General features: G+C 46.1%; 1 protein-coding gene across 1 annotated transcript; it reads right to left on the reverse strand.

Annotated features, from left to right (window-relative positions):
* Nucleotides 1-400: 400 nt before the first annotated feature.
* Nucleotides 401-2,833, reverse strand: LOC121007653 (protocadherin gamma-B2-like). Its single transcript, XM_040439781.1, has one exon. It carries the CDS (start codon nt 2,831-2,833, stop codon nt 401-403), a length of 2,433 nt encoding a protein of 810 aa, XP_040295715.1.
* Between the last annotated feature and the right edge of the window lie 21,852 nt (nt 2,834-24,685).

Here is a 24,685-nt window from a genome sequence, read left to right on the forward strand (position 1 = left end):
TGATTATGAAAGAATGGGTTGCTATCAGTCAGGAATTGGCCCAGAAGTTGATTGAGAGCATGCCCAGTCGAATTGCAGAGGTCCTGAAAAAGAAGGGCCAACACTGCAAATACTGACTCTTTGCATAAATGTCATGTAATTGTCGATAAAAGCCTTTGAAACGTATGACGTGCGTGTAATTATATTTCACTACATCACAGAAACAACTGAAACAAAGATCTAAAAGCAGTTTAGCAGCAAACTTTGTGAAAACTAATATTTTTGTAATTCTCAAAACTTTTGGCCACGACTGTACATGCCTGATAGATGCTTCAAAAAGTCTAGTTATTAAGAAAATGAGTAAATTATTTCAATAAACAGTATAAGAAAGTAGGTTTTTAGATAGAAAATCAACGTTAAATTAAATTACCTGGTCAATATTGCTGGGGGGCAAATCATTTTTTACAGAATCATTCCGAGCTGCTGAATCCTCAGTGTCTATGAGATTGTCGGTAGGTACATTCTGCATGGGTTTCAGATAAGCAATTTCATTTTGCTTTGAGTCCAAAGTCACACACACATCATATGAGAATGGGAAAGGTAAACTTGTATCACTGATCTCAGAAGGACATCCTAGGGTGAACTGAGGGTACACATTTCTATTATATGCTCCAAAAGTAGTTTGGGTGTTGGCTTTTCTGCATTTAATCATGATTGTAATGATAACAGTAATAATGAATAGACAAGAAATCAGAGCTATGGATATGACTAGATAAAAAGTTACATTGGAGGGCATGTCTGAATTTATTAGTTGTCTTTTTATCTGTGGCACATCTTGCTGAAAATTCTCTGCAACAACCAAAATCAAAGTGACTGTAGATGACAGAGAAGGGACTCCATTGTCCTTAACCAGAACCACAAGTTTTTGCCTTAAATTATCTGTATCCTGAAGATCTCGTCCAATCCTGATTTCCCCAGTATATTGTCCAATATTGAATAAAGATGGTTCTTGAACTTGTAGTAAGTGATAGGAGAGCCAGGCATTGTGTCCAGAGTCAGCGTCCACTGCTATCACTTTGGTGACCAGATAACCTTTCTCAGCAGAGTGAGGAATAAACTCAAATAATGCTGATCCCTCCGTGTCTGGCGATGGGTAGAGAATCTTAGGAGCATTATCATTCTTATCAATGATACATATTCTCACTGTGACATTACTGCTTAGAGGAGGAGATCCACTGTCTTTAGCCATCACCTGGAACTGAAATTCCCGCATCTCTTCAAAATCAAATGATCTCTGGGCATAAATAACTCCAGTCATTGAATTTATGGAAACATATGATGATATTGGAATATTCTCTATGTTGCTATTTAGGATGCTATAGGTAACTTTTCCATTTTCATTAAAGTCAAGATCTGAAGCATGAACATTCTGAATTGAAATCCCGGGTTGATTATGTTCTCCTATGTAGTTAATGTAGCTTGTTCTATCAAACACAGGAAAGTTGTCATTTATATCAGAAACAGTCAGCTCAATGACTTTATTACTAGATAGAGGGGGTGATCCACTGTCCACACACTTTATTGTAGTGTTGTAAATAAATGTCCTCTCTCTGTCCATTCTAACTGAAGATACTAATGTATAGTAATTGCTGGATGATGGTATTAATTGGAAATCTAGTGTATCTGAGATTTCACAATGAACTTCCCCATTTACTCCAGAATCTCTGTCATGAATATTTATTATTGCTATAACAGTTCCTGGCGGGGAATCCTCTTGTATAGTAGTTGAAAGAGTAGTGATTATTATTTCTGGGGCATTATCATTTATATCAGCTACTTGTATAGCCACATTGCAATGTGTGACATGACTACCTCCATCTTTAGCCTCCACAGTCATTTCATAAGCGTCTGATGCTTCATAGTCCAAAGTCCCAATAATCTTGATTTCACCAGTTAAGGAATCTAGAGCAAATACTTCCTGTGCTTGTTCAGGTATATGGCTGAATGAATAACTAATGAAGGCATTAGAGCCTTCATCCTCATCAGTCGCATTTAAGCACACTACCAGAAAACCTATTGGCACATCCTCAGACAACTTTATATTATAAGTGTCCTGAGTAAATATGGGAAAGTTATCATTAAAATCCTGTACAATAATGTTAACAATAGCAGTGCCAGTTTTTGGAGGTTTTCCTCCATCAAAAGCAGTTAAAATTAGTTCATAAAAACTCTGCTTTTCTCTGTCAAGGGCTTTTTCTAGAATAATTTCTGGGTACTTAAGTCCATCTCTAGTGGTTTTTTCTCCAAGAGTAAACTGCTCATTGCCACTTAATGTATACCTTTGTATGGAATTTGCTTCTAAATCAGGGTCTTTTGCATTCCCTAATGCAAAATGTGCACCAGGTAAAGTGACTTCACTAATTTCTACATTAAAGTGTTTCTTAGAAAATATAGGTGGGTTATCATTTACATCCTGGATTTCTATTGTGACTGTGTAAAACGTCAAAGGATTTTCAATAACAGCTTCTAGGTTAATAAAGCAACTGAATTTCACAACACATAATGTTTCTCTATCAATTCTCTCTGATACCAGTAAATCTCCTTTTTCCAAATTAATACTGAAATATTGCTTCATAGCATAAGGAAGAATTTGGAATTTTCTTAATGCTAATTCCTTAACATTTAATCCAAGATCTTCTGCCACATTCCCAACCACAGATCCCTTTTTCAGTTCTTCAGGTACTGAGTATTGTAATTGAGCTGAGATATTTCTTAATCCAAAAGATGCAAAACAGAACCATACTTGCCATATCAGAGTCCACTCCGTCTCTCTGGATCTTGTGTCATGTTTCATTTTTTTGTAGAAAAAGTGAAATGATCCTTATTCCGCAATTCCTTAAGAAAAGTACTTAAAATTGCAAAATCCAAATGAGATCTTGATAAAGTAATTAACCTGAAATGCAAGCTGCAGTGTGACAATCATATAGGATTCTCTGTAGATCAACACTGGGAATCTGCTTTAGTTTCTTACATTGAGCACAAAATAAAATACTGCAGTCTAATGGCGGCACTCAGAGTTCATTTTGAGGTACTGCAGCTTGCCCACTTATAGTTCAGTAAAGCGTTTTATTTTCAGATCTTTATTTTATATTATAATAAAGTATTTTTTCATAATTATCACCACCTTTATCTTTAGCAACCATCATGATAAAAATAGTTATAAGAACCTATATCAACTTGTATGTGATATTCGGTGTAGTGTCCCCCTAATTATTAGAATATTAGAAGACATCAAGCTCTTTTAACATATAAAAGCAAGAGATTACAGGATGAGTGCATTGACTCATAAAACTCATAGCACAATTGTAATTGTTACAAAATTTACAGTATGCGTATGCCATTATTTATAACTAGAGATGAGCGAATTTTTTAAAAATTCGATTCGCTGGTTCGCCAAATCTTTTGGGAAAAATTTGGTTCGATCCGAATAAATTCACGGCGAATTATGTAAAAAAAAAAGCTATTTCCTGGCTGCTGAGAGCCTTTATAGTGGTGTAGAACACTGTGCCTTGTAGTAACACGCATAGGGAGTCTGCTTTAGTAGTGAAATAATACTGTATGACATGCAGATGACAGGCTAAATAAAAAAAATTATGGCTGCACACACACATATAAGCAGTAAAGCTGAGAAATGGGGATCATTCTAAATTCAAGTGGTACTATAACTACTATTGGAATCAATGGAAGCTCTTAGCGCAAGAGCTTCCATTGATTCCAATAGTAGGTATAGTACTACTTGAATTTAGAATGATCCCCATTTCTCAGCTTTACTGCTTATATGTGTGTGCAGCCATTATTTTTTTATTTATTGTGTTTGCCTTATGGATGTGCACCCATGACTATGATTATGAATAAGAATATGCCAGTCTAAACTTTCTTGTAATGCAGATGACAGGCGTTGCTCTTCGAATCACTGCGCACATCTCTTATTTGGGCAGTCACGGGACCAAAACTGACCAAATAACTCAAGTATGAACGCCTTACAGGTCAATGTTAGCGCCAAGAAGAAGCGCACTCCTTTTACACCGTCGCCAGCTGATTCCACATCGATGTCAACAGAACCTGTTCTATTAAATGCGTATACAAGTAGAGCCCTCCTGACATAGTGGAGACGGTGTCAGGAGTATGTTTGTGTTGACGTCACTGATTAATTTGCCCTTCCTCTGATCCGTCAGAACAATAACCCACAAAAAACGGATCCTGTCTGTGAAGCATACGTCTTCACTAGGTCAGCATTTGCTCAATAATCCATCAGTATTGCTAAAGCCCAAAAAAAACTGGAGTGGATGTAAAACAGAGATGACACATGAATGGAATATTTGCATGTCTTCTGTGTTTTGTACCCACTCCTGCTTTAGGCTACCATATCTTAAGCCAATTCTGATGGGACCATACAGACCTTACAGCTGCTACACAGAAAGGATCCATTGTGCGTCTCATTTTTCCTTCCTTATGACAGATCAGAAGAAAGGTCAAATAAATGATGATGTCAGCCAGGTCGAAAGCCAAAATAGTGGAGCAGTCATGGTGCGGGGAGGGTGGGAACAGCATGAGAAGTCCACAGAGTGGACCTATGACATAGTGGTGAGGTGGAAGCAGCATGAGGAGACCACAGAGTGGCAAGGTGACATAGTGTGGAGATGGCAGCAGCATGAGGACACCACAGAGTGGCAAGGTGACATAGTGTGGAGATGGAAGCAGCATGAGGACACCACAAAGTGGAAAGGTGACATAGTTTGAATATGGCAGCAGAAGGAGGAGACCACAGAGTGGCAAGGTGACATAGTTTAGAGGTGGCAGCAGCATCCAGAGACCACAGAGTGGCAAGGTGACATAGTGTGGATATGGCAGCAGAATGAGGACACCACAGAGTGGCAAGGTGACATAATGTGGAGATGTCAGCAGCAGGATACCACAGAGTGGCAAGGTGACATAGTGTGGATTTGGCAGCATCATCAGGAGATGATTAACTGTTGAATGGATAACTATTTGGCGTACTAGGAGAAATGGAGATGGCAGTAGCAGCAGCATCAGGAGGATACCACAGAGTGGCAACGTGACATAGTCTGGAGATGGCAGGAGCAGGTGCATTAGGAGACCACAAAGTGACCCGGAGTGGGGCGGTGGGTGGCAATACCAGTACCCGCTGACGATGGTGGGTGAAATAAGGAGCACTTGGCCTCAGATATGTGGCATCAGGCGGGTTGCAGCATCAAAGTAGTAGCTGAGGCAGGTAATAAGAAGAAACCAATCTCTTGTATCAAAGTGTTGGTGTGGCACCATGGATGATCTAGTCTGATGCATCAGGAATTGGTGGTTGGAAATCATGGCTGATCTACGCCTGATTCATCTTGACAAAGGTCAGTCTCACCACATTTTTTCCAGGGCAAAATCTGCCAGTTGTGGCCACAAATCCAGTTTGGCTACCGAGTAGTCCAGTGGATCTTCAATATGGGGTGGCAGGGTGCTGTCCAAGTATGCCACTACCTGCTGGTTTAGGTGCTGCTCCAGGTATACCTGCTGATGCAGCTGGTGAGTAGTTTCTTCACTATGCAGGTGAAGAAAGCTACTCATCAGCGACTGTAGACTCAGGCTGCTCCTGATGGAGCTGGTACTGCTCCTGTCACCCCACTCCTCCCCATAAACCATGGCAGTGGAACGTGAGCGCAGAGGGCCCCCCCCTGGTCAGACCTGAGAGAGGATGGACAATGGCACAGATAGGCAGCGGACAATCTGACTATATAGGATGTCTCTGTAGTAGTTCAGTTTGTCCACCCTCAGGCTGGGTGTAAAAAAGTCCCTCATTCTGGACCGGTAGCGAGGGTCCAACAAGGTGGAAAGCCAGAATTCATCCCTCTCCCGATTGGTGACAATTCAGCTGTCACTAAGCAAGCAAGTGAGCATGCATCGTGCCATTTGAGCAAGTGACTCGGAGGGACTCCCTGCCTCCATCTCCACTGCATACTGCCACGGTGTGTCTGGGTCCTCTGCCTCATCTTCCTCATTGCCCTGTAGCTGCTCTTGCTGTTCCTGCTCCTCCTGTCAGCAGAGTAGAAAAACCACTCATTTGGCTACACATTGAATGCTTAAATGTCCTCCTCTCCCTCCTCCTTCTCTTCCAGTTCAGCCCTCACAGGGCTCATGTGGCCGTGAGATTGAGGCACCACGTCTCCTGTCCCCTGACCAGCCATTGTTACCAGCATCTGTTACAGGACATGAAGCAGTGGAATGACGTTGTTTATCTTGTAGGCATGGCGACTGACAAATAACGTGGCGTCCTAAAAGGCCCTGAGCAAACGGCAGGTGTCACGCATGAGCTGCCACTGGCTGACATTAAAGTTACACAGTGGAGTACTCCTATCCGCTTGCATCAAGAAATCGTTGATGACATTTCTATGTTCATATAGTCAGTCCAACATATGGAGGAAGGAATTCTAAGAAACGTTGCATATCAGCCTATGTTGGAGGATGCTGTTATGCCGCTGCAGCTCAAGGAGGATGCGCTTTGCGGTATACGAGTGGCGGAAGTACATGCAAAGTTTTCTGCCCATTTTTAGGATGTTTTGCAGATGGGTGGAAGACTTCAAGAATAGAGATGGCCTTGCGGTTTGCCCGGCGGTCGCTTTGCTCATTTGCGGTTCGCCGAACAGGCGAACATATAGCGATGTCCGCCAGCACCATATTCTTTTGCATTGTGCAGAAGTGTGACCCATTACACATCCATCAGGTGGGACAGGACAGCCAATTGAGATGTTTCAGCACATGGACACACCCACTACCCTATAAATAAACCCGATCGGGCCGCTATTTTACATTCAGTCATTTGCCAGTGTAGGGAGAGGTTTCTGTGTGGAGGAGGGACAGATGGTTAGGGACACCAAACGCTAGCTAATAGGGCCACAAAAATCCTTTAAGGACTGGTATAGGTGTGTTGTTGATAGCTAGGACATACTGAGAGGTGTGATATACTTATAATATACTTTCTAACATAGAAAGTATAATATAGTGCATTTATATTGTTCAGCAGTTGTGTGCAGTTCTGCTGCGATACTGCAGCTATACAGAGGGACAAACACTATTGGAACAACTAATTGTAACTGGTGTGATATACCAGTTGCCCCCCCCCCCCCAATAAACTGATTGAGGCAGGGGTGTGATATACCTATAATATACTTTCTATATAGTGCATTTCTATTGTGCAGCAGCTATGTGCGGTTCTAATGAGATAAAGCAGCTATACAGAGGGACAAACGCTATTGGAACAACTAATTGCAACTGGTGTGATATACCAGTTGCCCCCCAAAAAAAACGGATTGAGGCAGGGGTGTGATATACCTATAATATACTTTCAATATAGTGCATTTGTATTGTGCAGCAGTTGTGTGCGGTTCTGCTGAGATACCGCAGCTATACAGAGGGACAAACGCTATTGGAACAACTAATTGCAACTGGTGTGATATACCTGTTGCCCCCCCAAAATTTTTTTTATTGAGGCAGGGGTGTGATATACCTATAATATACTTTCTATATAGTGCACTTGTATTCTGCAGCTGTTGTGTGCAGTTCTGCTGAGATACCGCAGCTATATAGAGGGACAAACGCTATTGGAACAACTAATTGCAACTGGTGTTATATACCTGTTGCCCCATAAAAATCTGATTAAGTGTTTTGATATACGGTACTTGCAACTAGCATAAATTCATTAAGAGGTTCTATATATCTGCTTCCACAAATACTGATCTTCTATAGGGACTTTGTCACAGGGTCATTTTGAAAATGACAGGCAGAGGAAGAGGCAGGCGATTCCGCAGGTGTGGTAGGGGTCGGGCAGGTGCACCAGGGAAGGTGCGTGCGATTACGTCAAAGGATGCACCATAGTTGGTTGAGTGGCTCACTCAGTCTTCCGCTTCTCCACCCTCCTCATCCTCTGTATCTGCACCCTCCTCACTCTTTGCTGTGTGCACCCCCAAAGACACCACCAACACCACCACCACCACCATAGCCCCTCCACTCAGTCAGAGGAATTATTTTCCCATCTATTCCCAGACCTTACCGATGTGCAGCCATTATTGGCATCGGATGAGGAAGAGGAGGTAGCAACGGCCGCCACCCAGCGGTCTGACGACAGTACCCAGATCAGCCCAAGGAGGGTGGTCCCTGCTGTTGCTCCCTACTCCGAGATCTCTAATGTCAGTGGTGGTGAAGGAGAAGATGATGTGTCGATGGATGTCACATGGTTGCCCACAAGAGAGGATGAGGAGGGGAGTTCAGAGGGAGAGACAGAGAAACAGATAGGGAGGAGAAGAAGGCAGAACTCGCAGTGCACAGGAGGCAAAAAGCAGACTGAAAATGTATCTGGAGCGAGCAATCCACCATGCACTGTCATATCTGGCACTACCAGGATGCCATCTTTTTTTAATGTGTCAGCTGCTGACAATAGTCTGCCACCTGCAGCCTGTGCTGTCAATGCATAAGTCGTAGTAAGCCCAACACTCAGCTAGGGACGACTGCCTTAAGAAGGTACCTAGCCTCCCATCACCGAGCCCAGTGGAAGCAACACCATCAGAACCCACAAAGCCACACTCCCGGTGCTCCACGTCCTGCCTCTTCCCCTTCTCCTCTCTCCTTCCATTTGTCCTCCACTCCACCTTCCACTGTGCCTATCTTTGTGTTTATCTGGCAAAAGGCAGGCTTCCGTAGCCCAAATGTTCGAATGTACAAAGTTGATGATGACGCCGGATAACCCTCTTGCCCAATGGCTGACCACCGGCTTGTCAGAACTGCTAGCCCGTCAACTACTGCTATATAAACTGGTGGACTCGGCGGCATTTAGAAAATTTGTGGCCATTGGCACACCGCAATGGAAGGTCCCCAGAAGGAAATATTCCTCCCAGAAGGGCATCCCAGAGATATATGGCCATTTTTCAGCAGCAAGTGAAACTGGGTGAAACTTCTGACGGTTGTCAAGCATGTAACCTGAGGCACCAGTGTGGATTTAATCTTACCGACACGGATTGCATGCAGGCCTGCCTCTTCCTCTCCTCATCCTACTCCATCCTCTGTCTCCTCTTTGGCTGACTCCTCCTTTTCTACTGCTACTGCCTCTTCCGCTGCATGGGGGGTGCAGCAGAAGAGGCGGTAGCAGTGGAAAAGTATGCTCCCCAGAACCTATTCGACGTGCCAGGGAGACGTTGCCATGCTGTGCTGTGGCTGTTGTGCCTGGAAGCCAAGAGTCACACCGGTCCTGCACTCCTTTCAGCTCTTCAGTCACAGGCCGATCAGTGGCTAACTCCGCCCAATTTGACAGTTGGTAAAGTAGTGTGCCACAATGGTGTCAATCTGCTGAGCATGCTGAAACTGGGCAAAATGACACACGTGCCATGCATGGCACACGTCCTGAACTTAGTCGTGCATCGATTCGTTGCCAAATACCCCGGGGTCCAGGACGTCTTGCGGCAGGCCAGGAAAATCTCTAGCCATTTTAGAAGATCTTATACGGCCATGGCTCACCTTGCTGAAGTTCAGTGGCGACACCACTTGCCTGTCAGATGTCTGATTTGTGACTGCCCAATGCGCTGAAACTCCACTTTATATATGCTTGATAGGCTGCTCCAGCAGAAACGTGCCGTTAACGACTACCTGTACGAACTCTGCGGCAGGACAGGTTTTGGGGAGCTTGTTTTTTTTTCAACGCGCCAGTGGCTGCTCATGCGCGATGCATGCAGACTTCTGCAGCCATTTGATGAGATCACCAAACTGGTCAGTCACAGCCAGGGCGCCATCAGTGACATTGTACCTTACGCCTTCTTTCTGGAGTGTGCTTTGCATTGTGTCATTGATCAAGCCGTCGAGGAGGAGGAGCAGGAAGATGAGGAAGTCGCAATGCTGAATGAATTCCCAGGGGGGGCTAATCCATCTGAGACAAGTCAGCAGGAGTCTGAAGAGGAGTCAGATGATTATGGTGCCTGGGGAGGAGGAGGATAAGCAAGAAGAGCAGGATTTAAACTTTTCTGGGATCCCTGGTTTTGTCCGTGGATGGGGGGAAGAGACCGAGGACGACATTCTCATGGGCGATGAGCAGGAGCCAGGCCGCTCCACCGCTTCCAATTTAGTGCAAATGGGGGCCTTCATGCTCCAGTGTTTGAAGAGGACCCCCGTATAAAAAGCATAATGGCAGACATGTTACCAGCATCACAGAGGGCTGTTAGAATGCAGCATTTCCAGGCCTTGCTTCGAGAGACAAATCACTATAAAAGGTGCACCTTTTGCAGTGATTTTTGTATTTGTATATTTTCATCCACACACTATTCCATCTTGTGTAGGATGCCTTTGTGGTGCATGTGGTCCGCAGCCGACATCCTCCATTGTATGCATTTTTGCTGGGGATTGCCGCTAGCAACGGACCACATGCAAAGGAATTGCTATAAACAAGCTACAGTGTTTGGGGTTTTTGAGCATTTCCTCCCATTTAGGCCACTTTATTTTAATGATTTTTCTTGCTCCAAGAGATGCATCATTCTGCTGTTGCGGGCACTGGCAGAGGAATTTCCACCCACAGAGAAACAGTTGCGAGTACCAATCCTACAGCGCATGCAAGAAGAGGGCAGTTTGAAGATGTGTTTGTCACAGGGCGCCGGCGACGTAATCTTCCTGCGCTTCGCTGCCGGCGTCCTTCCTCTCTCCCTGAGCAGCGTCGCATGCTGCATCCACATCTCCCAGGTAGCAGGGGGCGGAGTCGACCCGACTGCACTACTGCTGTCTGTGCGGTCTGCGTCCTCCGTTCCCCTGGCAACAGTATCAGGCTGAGCACCGAGCTGGCCACTCGGTGCTCGGCTTCTGTGTCTGAGCGGGTCATGTGACGCTGGCCACATCACATGACCTTAGCCTTTCACTATTTATACAGGCAGCCTGCTGGCCACAGGTTGCCTGCGATTTTGGTCTTGTGCCTAACTGCTATTACTCTGTGCTTCTGCTACTCTGGATTTTTACCCTTGGCTTTTGTTCCTGACCCGACCTCGTCTGCCCTTGTGTACTGACGTTACCTCCAGGTTTGACCCTCGGCTTGTTCTCTGACCCGTCCTTGCTATTCCTTGTGTACTGACGTTACCTCCAGGTTTGACCCTCGGCTTGTACTCTGACCCGTCATTGCTGTTCCTTGTGTACTGACGTGACATCCTGGTTTGACCCTAGGCGTGTTTGTTTACCGTCCTTGTTACCCCTGCTCGCCTACGTTAGTGTTTATCTCTGGCATTTCAGTATTGCTCCTGACACTTTACGTGACTTCGGATCCATCTGCAGGGTTCCCTCCTACTGCCTCTACCTGGCTATATTCTGTCTCTGTCCGCTCTGCCTCTCTGCACTTATAGAGGTTAGGGACCGTCGCTTAGTTACGCCCCGTCGCCTAGGACGGGTACTGTAAGTAGGCAGGGACAGAGGCGTGGGTGGCAGCTAGTGGGTGCACTTCCTCTTCCCCACTCCCTAGTGCATGACAGAATCGCAGGCCTTATTTCCCTATGGACCCCCTGCAGAGCCTTACTGACCATGTCCAGAACCTGGCCCAGATTGTGCAGAATTTGAGGGAGAGGTTACAACTCCAAGAATCCGCTCAATCTCTCCCTACTTCTGATCTACATGTACTTCAGGCAAAACCCCATGTCAAACTGCCTGATAGATTTTCTGGGGACCGCAAGTGTTTTTTGAACTTCAAGGAGGCTTGTAAATTATACTTCCGCCTGCGGCCCATTTCGTCTGGGTCCGAGCCGCAAAGGGTGGATATTGTTATTTCCCTCTTACAAGGGGACCCTCAAGAGTGGGCGTTTTCTTTGCCTTCCGACTACGATTTTTTCAGGCCCTAGGGGTCCTTTATGATGAACCTGACAGAGCATCCGTAGCTGAGTCCCAGCTTAAGACCCCCGTTTCGTAAATGGTGCATTCCTTCTGGCTGGAATGAACCGGCGTTCAAAAGCCAGTTCAGGTCCGGACTCTCTGAGAAACTTAAGGATATGCTGGTGTGTTATCCCTGTCCCGAGTCCTTAGAGGACACTATGACTCTGGTTATTAGATTGGACAGACGTGTTCGGGAGAGACAGCGGGAACATTTCTTTCTTTCACAGACTGTCCCTAACCCTGATTCCGTTCCAGTGGGACTCAGGGTGGAAGTGCTGACTGAAGAACCTGTGGAATTAGGTATGACCAGAAGGGAACAATGCCGACAACAAGGTATCTGCTTCTACTGTGGTGGCACTGAATATTGGGTCCGTCAATGTCCTAAGATTCCTCCCTCCGAAAGCTCATCCATTCCTGAGGGATCCAAAGGCAAGTTACTTCCTGTGGTGGTAAGAAAAAAGTTGCCGGTTCCCATTACTGTTGTTTTTGGGCCTAATAAGGGTTCAGGTAATGCTTTTATTGATTCCGGTTCTGCCGCTAGCTTTCTAGATCTAGGGTTCGCCCTACAAGTGGTAACCTTGTCCACTCCTATAAGTCTTGTAGCCATTGACTCTACTCCTTTGCGGGGGGGTAGGGGGACGGTCAGATATTGCACCCCAGAGATAACCTTGTCCGTGGGAGTGTGTCATACTGAGAAATGCTCCCTATTCATACTGGAGAATTTGCTCGTTGAAGTGGTCTTAGGAATGCTGTGGCTCCAAGTTCACAACCCGACGATCAACTGGGCAATGGGGGAATTAGAAAGGTGGGGTCCTAACTGTTGCTCTTGTGTATCCTTAGTGGTAGCAGGGGTTGCTTCTAGCCCTATGGCCATTCCTCCATATATTGTAGACTTCCACAATGTTTTTTCTACCTCCGAGGTCGAGGAACTTCCACCCCATAGGTCTTACGATTGTGCTATTGAGTTGGTGCCGGGATCCAGGTTTCCCAAAGGTCGTATTTTTAACTTGTCTGGGCCGGAACGTGGTGCCATGAAAGATTATATTAAAGAGAGCCTAAGTAAGGGGCATATCAGACCATCTACTTCTCTATGGGGGCTGGTTTCTTTTTTGTTAAAAAGGACGGTGGCCTCAGACCCTGTATTGATTACAGACAATTGAACAAGATCACCGTTAAAAATCAATATTCCCTCCCTTTGATTCCTGACTTGTTCAATCAGGTTCTGGGAGCATTGTGGTTTTATAAACTTGATTTAAGAGGGGCATATAACCTGATTTGTATCAAGGAGGGAGATGAGTGGAAAACTGCCTTCAATACTCCGGAGGGACATTTTGAGTACCTGGTAATGCCATTCGGACTCAGTAATGCCCCAGCAGTTTTTCAGAATTTTATGAATGACATCTTCAGGGAATTTATCGGCAGGTTTATGATTATTTATCTGGATGACATCCTTATTTTGTCTGCGGATTGGGATTCCCATATGTCCCATCTTAAACTTGTGCTCTAAGCTATCCGCCAAGTTAGAAAAATGTGTGTTTGGGGTACAAGAGATATTGTATCTGGGTTATGTTCTTACCCCTCACCCATTTAAGATGGATCCGGGGAAGGTGCGGGCTATCCTGGAGTGGGTGAGACCATCTTCCCTAAAGGCATTACAGCGTTTTTTGGGGTTCTCAAACTATTATAGAAAATTTATTAAAAATGTTTCTGTTATTGCCAAGCCGCTAACCGACCTAACCAAGAAAGGGGCAGATCTTGTTAATTGGCTGACTGAGGCCATCGAAGCCTTTGAAACCCTTAAGAAGTGCTTTCAAGACGCCCCAATCTTGATTCAGCCGGATCAGGAGAGATCTTTTGTGGTTGAAGTTGATGCTTCTGAGGATGGAGTGGGGGTGGTTCTTTCTCAGGGATCGCCTAAGCTCACCAATCTAAGACCCAGTGCTTTTTTTCCCCGTAAATTTTCTTCTTCTGAAAGGAATTATGACATTGGGAATCGTGAATTACTGGCCATTAAGTGGGCATTTGAGGAATGGAGACACTATTTGGAGGGGGCCAAACACTGTGTCACGGTTCTCACTGATCATAAAAATCTATTCTTCCTTGAGTCCGCTAAACGTCTCAATCCTAGGCAAGCCAGGTGGGCTTTGTTCTTTACTAGGTTTAACTTCTCTATCACTTTCAGACCAGGAAGTAAGAATATTAAGGCTGATGCCTTATCTCGAAGTTTTTGTGCCTTCCAACCTCCTGAACCCATCTTACCAGCTAACTTCATCATAGCATCATCATAGCATTTCTTCGGAGATTAAATCTGCACAACATCTCGCTCCTGCACGAACACCCACAGATAAGTTATTTGTTCCGGGCCATTTCTGTCTCCGACTTCTTTGTGAGTGCCATGATTCTGTGCTCTGTGGTCATCCTGGTGTTGAAGCCACTAAGAAATTGGTATCTAGAACCTTCTGGTGGCCTACATTATTTAGGGACATCAGTTTGTATGTGTCCGCCTGCGAGATATGTGCAAGGTCCAAAACTCCTAGAACCCGTCCTGCGGGTGAGTTGCTACCACTACCTATTCCGAGTAGACCTTGGTCACACATCTCTATGGATTTCATCACTGACTTGCCACCCTCCGAAGGAAAGTGATCTGGGTAGTGGTAGACAGATTCAGCAAAATGGTACATTTTGTTCCTCTAAGTAAACTCCCTAGTGCCAAGATTTTGGCTTCCTTGTTTATTGATCACATTGTTCGGTATCATGGAATTCCTGAGAATATTGTCTCTGACAGGGGTGTCCAATTTGTTTCCAGATTCTGGAAACCCTTTTGCTAGAGATGCAAAATTTCATTGTCCTTTTCGTCTGCCTTTCATCCTGAGACTAATGGGCAGATGGAACGCTTGAATCAGGCTGTCGAACAATTCCTTAGGTGCTATATCTCTGACAACCAGCGTCTGTGGGTGAAATACCTTCCATTAGCAGAGTTTGCCATTAACAATCGGGTGAACTCATCCACGGGGGTATCTCCGTTTTACTGCAATTTAGGGTTTCATCCTCCTTTTGGTCCTTGTTCTTCCGTGGCTTCGCCTAACCCTGAGGCGGATGTGGTTACTTCAGAACTATGCACAGTCTGCGCCCAGGTTCAGTTGAACCTGGAGAAAGCTTGCTTTTTCTGAACCTCCTGGGATAACAGGAAACGCACTAAGGGAGCTAATTTTGAGGTTGGTGAGAAGGTGTGGCTATCCACCAAAAATCTGTCCTTGAAAGGGGTGTCTAGGAAATTTGCTCCACGCTTTAAAGGACCATATGAAATACTTGACATTGTTAACCCGGTATCTTTTAAGCTGAAACTACCAGACACGTTTCGAATTCACCTGTTCCATAAATCTTTGCTCAAAAAGTACGTTTCGCCTGTTGTTCCTCCACAGGAATCTCCATCTCTGGTGGAGGTTAACGGTCAAGATGAGTTTGTTGTTTCTAGGATCATTGATGTTAGGAAGGTCCGAAACTCACTGCAATACCTGGTTCATTGGAAGGATTTTGGACCTGAAGAAAGGTCCAGGGTACCTGCTCATAGAATACATGCTGATAGGTTGATTAAGAGGTTTCATCTTGAAAACCCAGGGAAGCTGTCTCCACTGTCCTTGGGTCCTGAGGCCCCTCGTGAAGGGTGGGTACAGTCACAGGGCGCCGGCAACGCAATCTTCCTGCGCTTTGCCGCCGGCGTCCTTCCTCTCTCCCTGAGCAGCGACGCATGCTGCGTCCCTGTCTCCCAGGTAACAGGGGGCGGAGCGGACCCGACTGCACTCCTGCTGTCTGTGCGGTCTGCAGCCTCCGTTCCCCTGGCAACAGTATCAGGCTGAGCACCGAGCTGGCCACTTGGTGCTCGGCTTCTGTGTCTGAGCGGGTCATGTGATGCTGGCCACGTCACATGACCTTAGCCTTTCACTATTTATACAGGCAGCCTGCTGGCCACAGGTTGCCTGCGATTTTGGTCTTGTGCCTAACTGCTATTACTCTGTGCTTCTGCTACTCTGGATTTTTACCCTTGGCTTTTGTTCCTGACCCGACCTCGTCTGCCCTTGTGTACTGACGTTACCTCCAGGTTTGACCCTCGGCTTGTTCTCTGACCCGTCCTTGCTATTCCTTGTGTACTGACGTTACCTCCAGGTTTGACCCTCGGCTTGTACTCTGACCCGTCATTGCTGTTCCTTGTGTACTGACGTGACATCCTGGTTTGACCCTAGGCGTGTTTGTTTACCGTCCTTGTTACCCCTGCTCGCCTACGTTAGTGTTTATCTCTGGCATTTCAGTATTGCTCCTGACACTTTACGTGACTTCGGATCCATCTGCAGGGTTCCCTCCTACTGCCTCTACCTGGCTATATTCTGTCTCTGTCCGCTCTGCCTCTCTGCACTTATAGAGGTTAGGGACCGTCGCTTAGTTACGCCCCGTCGCCTAGGACGGGTACTGTAAGTAGGCAGGGACAGAGGCGTGGGTGGCAGCTAGTGGGTGCACTTCCTCTTCCCCACTCCCTAGTGCATGACAGAATCGCAGGCCTTATTTCCCTATGGACCCCCTGCAGAGCCTTACTGACCATGTCCAGAACCTGGCCCAGATTGTGCAGAATTTGAGGGAGAGGTTACAACTCCAAGAATCCGCTCAATCTCTCCCTACTTCTGATCTACATGTACTTCAGGCAAAACCCCATGTCAAACTGCCTGATAGATTTTCTGGGGACCGCAAGTGTTTTTTGAACTTCAAGGAGGCTTGTAAATTATACTTCCGCCTGCGGCCCATTTCGTCTGGGTCCGAGCCGCAAAGGGTGGATATTGTTATTTCCCTCTTACAAGGGGACCCTCAAGAGTGGGCGTTTTCTTTGCCTTCCGACTACGATTTTTTCAGGCCCTAGGGGTCCTTTATGATGAACCTGACACAGCATCCGTAGCTGAGTCCCAGCTTAAGACCCCCGTTTCGTAAATGGTGCATTCCTTCTGGCTGGAATGAACCGGCGTTCAAAAGCCAGTTCAGGTCCGGACTCTCTGAGAAACTTAAGGATATGCTGGTGTGTTATCCCTGTCCCGAGTCCTTAGAGGACACTATGACTCTGGTTATTAGATTGGACAGACGTGTTCGGGAGAGACAGCGGGAACATTTCTTTCTTTCACAGACTGTCCCTAACCCTGATTCCGTTCCAGTGGGACTCAGGGTGGAAGTGCTGACTGAAGAACCTGTGGAATTAGGTATGACCAGAAGGGAACAATGCCGACAACAAGGTATCTGCTTCTACTGTGGTGGCACTGAATATTGGGTCCGTCAATGTCCTAAGATTCCTCCCTCCGAAAGCTCATCCATTCCTGAGGGATCCAAAGGCAAGTTACTTCCTGTGGTGGTAAGAAAAAAGTTGCCGGTTCCCATTACTGTTGTTTTTGGGCCTAATAAGGGTTCAGGTAATGCTTTTATTGATTCCGGTTCTGCCGCTAGCTTTCTAGATCTAGGGTTCGCCCTACAAGTGGTAACCTTGTCCACTCCTATAAGTCTTGTAGCCATTGACTCTACTCCTTTGCGGGGGGGTAGGGGGACGGTCAGATATTGCACCCCAGAGATAACCTTGTCCGTGGGAGTGTGTCATACTGAGAAATGCTCCCTATTCATACTGGAGAATTTGCTCGTTGAAGTGGTCTTAGGAATGCTGTGGCTCCAAGTTCACAACCCGACGATCAACTGGGCAATGGGGGAATTAGAAAGGTGGGGTCCTAACTGTTGCTCTTGTGTATCCTTAGTGGTAGCAGGGGTTGCTTCTAGCCCTATGGCCATTCCTCCATATATTGTAGACTTCCACAATGTTTTTTCTACCTCCGAGGTCGAGGAACTTCCACCCCATAGGTCTTACGATTGTGCTATTGAGTTGGTGCCGGGATCCAGGTTTCCCAAAGGTCGTATTTTTAACTTGTCTGGGCCGGAACGTGGTGCCATGAAAGATTATATTAAAGAGAGCCTAAGTAAGGGGCATATCAGACCATCTACTTCTCTATGGGGGCTGGTTTCTTTTTTGTTAAAAAGGACGGTGGCCTCAGACCCTGTATTGATTACAGACAATTGAACAAGATCACCGTTAAAAATCAATATTCCCTCCCTTTGATTCCTGACTTGTTCAATCAGGTTCTGGGAGCATTGTGGTTTTATAAACTTGATTTAAGAGGGGCATATAACCTGATTTGTATCAAGGAGGGAGATGAGTGGAAAACTGCCTTCAATACTCCGGAGGGACATTTTGAGTACCTGGTAATGCCATTCGGACTCAGTAATGCCCCAGCAGTTTTTCAGAATTTTATGAATGACATCTTCAGGGAATTTATCGGCAGGTTTATGATTATTTATCTGGATGACATCCTTATTTTGTCTGCGGATTGGGATTCCCATATGTCCCATCTTAAACTTGTGCTCTAAGCTATCCGCCAAGTTAGAAAAATGTGTGTTTGGGGTACAAGAGATATTGTATCTGGGTTATGTTCTTACCCCTCACCCATTTAAGATGGATCCGGGGAAGGTGCAGGCTATCCTGGAGTGGGTGAGACCATCTTCCCTAAAGGCATTACAGCGTTTTTTGGGGTTCTCAAACTATTATAGAAAATTTATTAAAAATGTTTCTGTTATTGCCAAGCCGCTAACCGACCTAACCAAGAAAGGGGCAGATCTTGTTAATTGGCTGACTGAGGCCATCGAAGCCTTTGAAACCCTTAAGAAGTGCTTTCAAGACGCCCCAATCTTGATTCAGCCGGATCAGGAGAGATCTTTTGTGGTTGAAGTTGATGCTTCTGAGGATGGAGTGGGGGTGGTTCTTTCTCAGGGATCGCCTAAGCTCACCAATCTAAGACCCAGTGCTTTTTTTCCCCGTAAATTTTCTTCTTCTGAAAGGAATTATGACATTGGGAATCGTGAATTACTGGCCATTAAGTGGGCATTTGAGGAATGGAGACACTATTTGGAGGGGGCCAAACACTGTGTCACGGTTCTCACTGATCATAAAAATCTATTCTTCCTTGAGTCCGCTAAACGTCTCAATCCTAGGCAAGCCAGGTGGGCTTTGTTCTTTACTAGGTTTAACTTCTCTATCACTTTCAGACCAGGAAGTAAGAATGTTAAGGCTGATGCCTTATCTCGAAGTTTTTGTGCCTTCCAACCTCCTGAACCTATCTTACCAGCTAACTTCATCATAGCATCATCATAGCATTTCTTCGGAGATTAAATCTGCACAACATCTCGCTCCTGCACGAACACCCACAGATAAGTTATTTGTTCCGGGCCATTTCTGTCTCCGACTTCTTTGTGTGTGCCATGATTCTGTGCTCTGTGGTCATCCTGGTGTTGAAGCCACTAAGAAATTGGTATCTAGAACCTTCTGGTGGCCTACATTATTTAGGGACATCAGTTTGTATGTGTCCGCCTGCGAGATATGTGCAAGGTCCAAAACTCCTAGAACCCGTCCTGCGGGTGAGTTGCTACCACTACCTATTCCGAGTAGACCTTGGTCACACATCTCTATGGATTTCATCACTGACTTGCCACCCTCCGAAGGAAAGTGATCTGGGTAGTGGTAGACAGATTCAGCAAAATGGTACATTTTGTTCCTCTAAGTAAACTCCCTAGTGCCAAGATTTTGGCTTCCTTGTTTATTGATCACATTGTTCGGTATCATGGAATTCCTGAGAATATTGTCTCTGACAGGGGTGTCCAATTTGTTTCCAGATTCTGGAAACCCTTTTGCTAGAGATGCAAAATTTCATTGTCCTTTTCGTCTGCCTTTCATCCTGAGACTAATGGGCAGATGGAACGCTTGAATCAGGCTGTCGAACAATTCCTTAGGTGCTATATCTCTGACAACCAGCGTCTGTGGGTGAAATACCTTCCATTAGCAGAGTTTGCCATTAACAATCGGGTGAACTCATCCACGGGGGTATCTCCGTTTTACTGCAATTTAGGGTTTCATCCTCCTTTTGGTCCTTGTTCTTCCGTGGCTTCGCCTAACCCTGAGGCGGATGTGGTTACTTCAGAACTATGCACAGTCTGCGCCCAGGTTCAGTTGAACCTGGAGAAAGCTTGCTTTTTCTGAACCTCCTGGGATAACAGGAAACGCACTAAGGGAGCTAATTTTGAGGTTGGTGAGAAGGTGTGGCTATCCACCAAAAATCTGTCCTTGAAAGGGGTGTCTAGGAAATTTGCTCCACGCTTTAAAGGACCATATGAAATACTTGACATTGTTAACCCGGTATCTTTTAAGCTGAAACTACCAGACACGTTTCGAATTCACCTGTTCCATAAATCTTTGCTCAAAAAGTACGTTTCGCCTGTTGTTCCTCCACAGGAATCTCCATCTCTGGTGGAGGTTAACGGTCAAGATGAGTTTGTTGTTTCTAGGATCATTGATGTTAGGAAGGTCCGAAACTCACTGCAATACCTGGTTCATTGGAAGGATTTTGGACCTGAAGAAAGGTCCAGGGTACCTGCTCATAGAATACATGCTGATAGGTTGATTAAGAGGTTTCATCTTGAAAACCCAGGGAAGCTGTCTCCACTGTCCTTGGGTCCTGAGGCCCCTCGTGAAGGGTGGGTACAGTCACAGGGCGCCGGCAACGCAATCTTCCTGCGCTTTGCCGCCGGCGTCCTTCCTCTCTCCCTGAGCAGCGACGCATGCTGCGTCCCTGTCTCCCAGGTAACAGGGGGCGGAGCGGACCCGACTGCACTCCTGCTGTCTGTGCGGTCTGCAGCCTCCGTTCCCCTGGCAACAGTATCAGGCTGAGCACCGAGCTGGCCACTTGGTGCTCGGCTTCTGTGTCTGAGCGGGTCATGTGATGCTAGCCACGTCACATGACCTTAGCCTTTCACTATTTATACAGGCAGCCTGCTGGCCACAGGTTGCCTGCGATTTTGGTCTTGTGCCTAACTGCTATTACTATGTGCTTCTGCTACTCTAGATTTTGACCCTTGGCTTTTGTTCCTGACCCGACCTCGCCTGCCCCTGTGTACTGACGTGACCTCCAGGTTTGACCCTCGGCTTGTACTCTGACCCGTCCTTGCTATTCCTTGTGTACTGACGTTACCTCCAGGTTTGACCCTCGGCTTGTACTCTGACCCGTCATTGCTGTTCCTTGTGTACTGACGTGACATCCTGGTTTGACCCTAGGCGTGTTTGTTTACCGTCCTTGTTACCCCTGCTCGCCTACGTTAGTGTTTATCTCTGGCATTTCAGTATTGCTCCTGACACTTTACGTGACTTCGGATCCATCTGCAGGGTTCCCTCCTACTGCCTCTGCCTGGCTATATTCTGTCTCTGTCCGCTCTGCCTCTCTGCACTTATAGAGGTTAGGGACCATCGCCCAGTTACGCCCCGTCGCCTAGGACGGGTAGTGTAAGTAGGCAGGGACAGAGGCGTGGGTGACAGCTAGTGGGTGCACTTCCAATTCCCCACTCCCTAGTGCATGACAGTGTTGGTCACTTCGGATATGAGAACATTCTTGCATCCATCCCATCGACAACTGCCCTCTGGAACCAGCCTCAGGGAACGCCTAGACCGACAGGTGAATGAATAATTTTATGTAGTCAACTGGCCTGCAGTAAAATTGATATCCAATGACAGTCTAATATACCTCAAGCCACATAATCACTTGATGTTTTCTGTCTGGTGAATGAATAATTTTTGGTGCCTGTAGTCCACTGGCCTGCAGTAAAATTGATATCCAATGACAATCTAATATACCTCTAGCCACATAATCACTTGATCTTTTATGTACGGTGAATGCATAATTTTTGAGGCCTGTAATCTAACTGGCCAACAGTAAAATTGTTATACGGTGACCGCCTAATGAACCTCCAGCCACATTATCAATTGTTCTTTTCTGTAGGGTGAATGAATAATTTTTGGGGCCTGTAGTCCACTGGCCTGCAGTAAAATTGATATCTGTTGACCGTCTAATATACCTCCAGCCACATAATCACTTAATCTTTTCTGTACGGTTTTTGTTGGGGCTTCGGAGGAATTCAACACCTGTGACGACCACGTATTATCGAATTTCACCTATTATGAGTTGGGGTTTATTCAAGAGGGGGGATTTCATTAGCTATGTTTTTAATCCAATTTTATATTTTCAGTTCTTTTAAACATATGTATTTGACATGTATTTGTACTGGCCTGAAGTAAAATTGTTATCCAATGACCGTCTAATATACCTCCAGCCACATAATCACTTGATGTTTTCTGTCCAGTGAATGCCTAATGTTTGGGGCCTGTACTTCCGTGGTCTAAAAAAAAAAATTCTAGGCACCAGCAGGGCACATTTTTTACAGTTTCCCTTTAAGACACATAAAAATGGCCCCTGATTAAAATACATATTTTTTGTGTGAATTTTTTCCATTGGTCCCCCCCCCCCCAACTGTCCATGTTGTGGGTCGATCTATGCACTTCTAGTAAGTATTTGGTGGCTGCAAATATGACCTGAAGGTTTTTGAGGTTTGCCTGCCATTATAGTGAATGGGGCCCACCGCAAACTTGCGGTTCGGCAACATTTGATCGCGTTCACGAATTGTCCCGGCCAATGTTCGTCAATCACTATTCAGGAACCTCTTGACAACCAGATTGAGCACGACTCAGCCTTCTTTGATGCAGCGCCAACACCATGTTCTTCCTGTTGTCAGTCAGCATGGTTCCAATTTTGAGTTGTCGCGGAGAAAGCCAGGATTCGATTTCTTGATGTATCGGTAGCAGTTCCTCCCCTGTGTGACTCCATTCGCCAAGGCAAACCAGGTGCAGAACAATGTGACACCGCCGAGCCTGTACATGTGGTATGCTGGAGGGGCACTGTGATTTGTCCCTGCAGTGGAGGCTGAGGACATGGTGGAGGATGAGGAGGCAGAGGTGGACATTGTCGCAGGACCAACGGCGTGACAACGTGGAGGCGGAAGAGGCATGACCTGTCTAAGTTGCTGCTGTGGCTGTGCAAGAACCACATTCACCCAGTGGGCCGTAAAGGACATATATTGTCCCTGACCATAGTTACAGGTCTCTGCCACTCTTCTATGCATTGCCTGACATACTTGTAGCTGAACTAAACCAATGAAACGTAAATTAAAATACCCCTAAAAGCAACAAATATATTTTTCTTTTTCTATTGAAATAGGCCACTAAACGCACCACAATTAACTGTGGAAATGCACTGAGAATATATATTTCTTGAAGTACTGAAATACGTCCTTATACGCTTTCACCAGAAATCACTGCAGCAGTGCACTGAGAATCTATATTTCTTGATGGACTGAATTAGGCCCCTATACACTTTCATGAGAAAAAATTGTAAGAGTCAAGTGTTTATATATATTTCTTGCAGTACTGAAATAGGCCACTATACCCTTTCACCAGAAATCACTGCAGCAGTGTAGTGCATATATTTTTGTCTTTTTTTACTGAAATACCCCCCTATACGCTTTCAACAGAAATAACTGCAACAGTGCAGTGCATACCGTTTTTTTCGCCCCATAAGATGCACTTTCCCCCCTAAAAGTGGGGGGAAAATGCCCCTGCGTCTTATGGGGCGAATGCTGCCATTTTACATCGCAGTCTGCAATGCTGCAGCATCGCAGACTGCGATGTATCAGCTGGAGGGGGGAGGGGCCGGTGTCATGCAAATGCCCCGGGGCCGGTGCGATCACTGCACTCCGGCCCCGCCACTCACTCACTTCCTTATTGCCTAAACCTTTTATGATAACTTTAATTGAAGTTCCGATCCCCAGCCCCATCTGTACGACTTACTAAATGTCCTGTAGCAGACAGAGCAGGACGGCCTGCCATAACTCACTGACGTCACGTGCCTGCGCCGCCTACTTCATTCATAAAGCTGCCCGCCCTGCTCTACCTGCTACAGGATATTTAGTAAGTAGTACAGATGGGGCTGGAGATCGGAACTTCAATTAAAGTTATTATTATAAAAGGTTTAGGCAATAAGGAAGTGAGTGAGCGGCGGGGCCGGAGTACAGTGACCGCAGCGGCCCCGCCGCATTTGCATTCCACCAGCCCCTCTGTATATTAGGGCATCTGTGGATGCCACTATTATGGGGTGGAGGATATGTGGATGGCAACACATAGTGCAACAGCACTCTACAAACCAAAAGTAGAGTACAAAAGTATATTACATTGTAAATGTTATGGGGGGATCTGTGGGTAGCACTGTTATGGGGGGGAGATCTGTGGATGGCACTGTTATGGGGGTGATCTGTGGATGGCACTGTTATGGAGTAGGGGATATGTGGATGGCACTGTTATGGGGTGGGGGATCTGTGGGTGACACATATATAGCAGTGCCATCCACAGATCCACCCCCCATAACAGTGCCATCCACAGATCCCACTCCATAACAGTGCCATCCACAGATCACCCCCCATAACAGTGCCATCCACAGATCACCCCCCATAACAGTGCCATCCACAGATCACCCCCCATAACAGTGCTATCCACAGATCTCCCCCCTCCATAACAGTGCTATCCACAGATCTCCCCCCTCCATAACAGTGCCATCCACAGATCTCCCCCCTCCATAACAGTGCCATCCACAGATCTCCCCCCCATAACTGTGCCATCCACAGATCACCCCCCATAACAGTGCCATCCACAGATCACCCCCCCATAACAGTGCCATCCACAGATCACCCCCCATAACAGTGCCATCCACAGATCACCCCCCCATAACAGTGCTACCCACAGATCCCCCCATAACAT

The sequence above is a fragment of the Bufo bufo genome, chromosome 1, assembly GCF_905171765.1.
Source record: "Bufo bufo chromosome 1, aBufBuf1.1, whole genome shotgun sequence".
In the NCBI taxonomy this organism is placed as follows: Eukaryota; Metazoa; Chordata; class Amphibia; order Anura; family Bufonidae; genus Bufo; species Bufo bufo.

What these genes read in the sequence shown, in the direction of transcription:
- LOC121007653 (XM_040439781.1), bottom strand. Translation starts at nt 2,833, where the DNA reads ATGAAACATGACACAAGATCCAGAGAGACGGAGTGGACTCTGATATGG.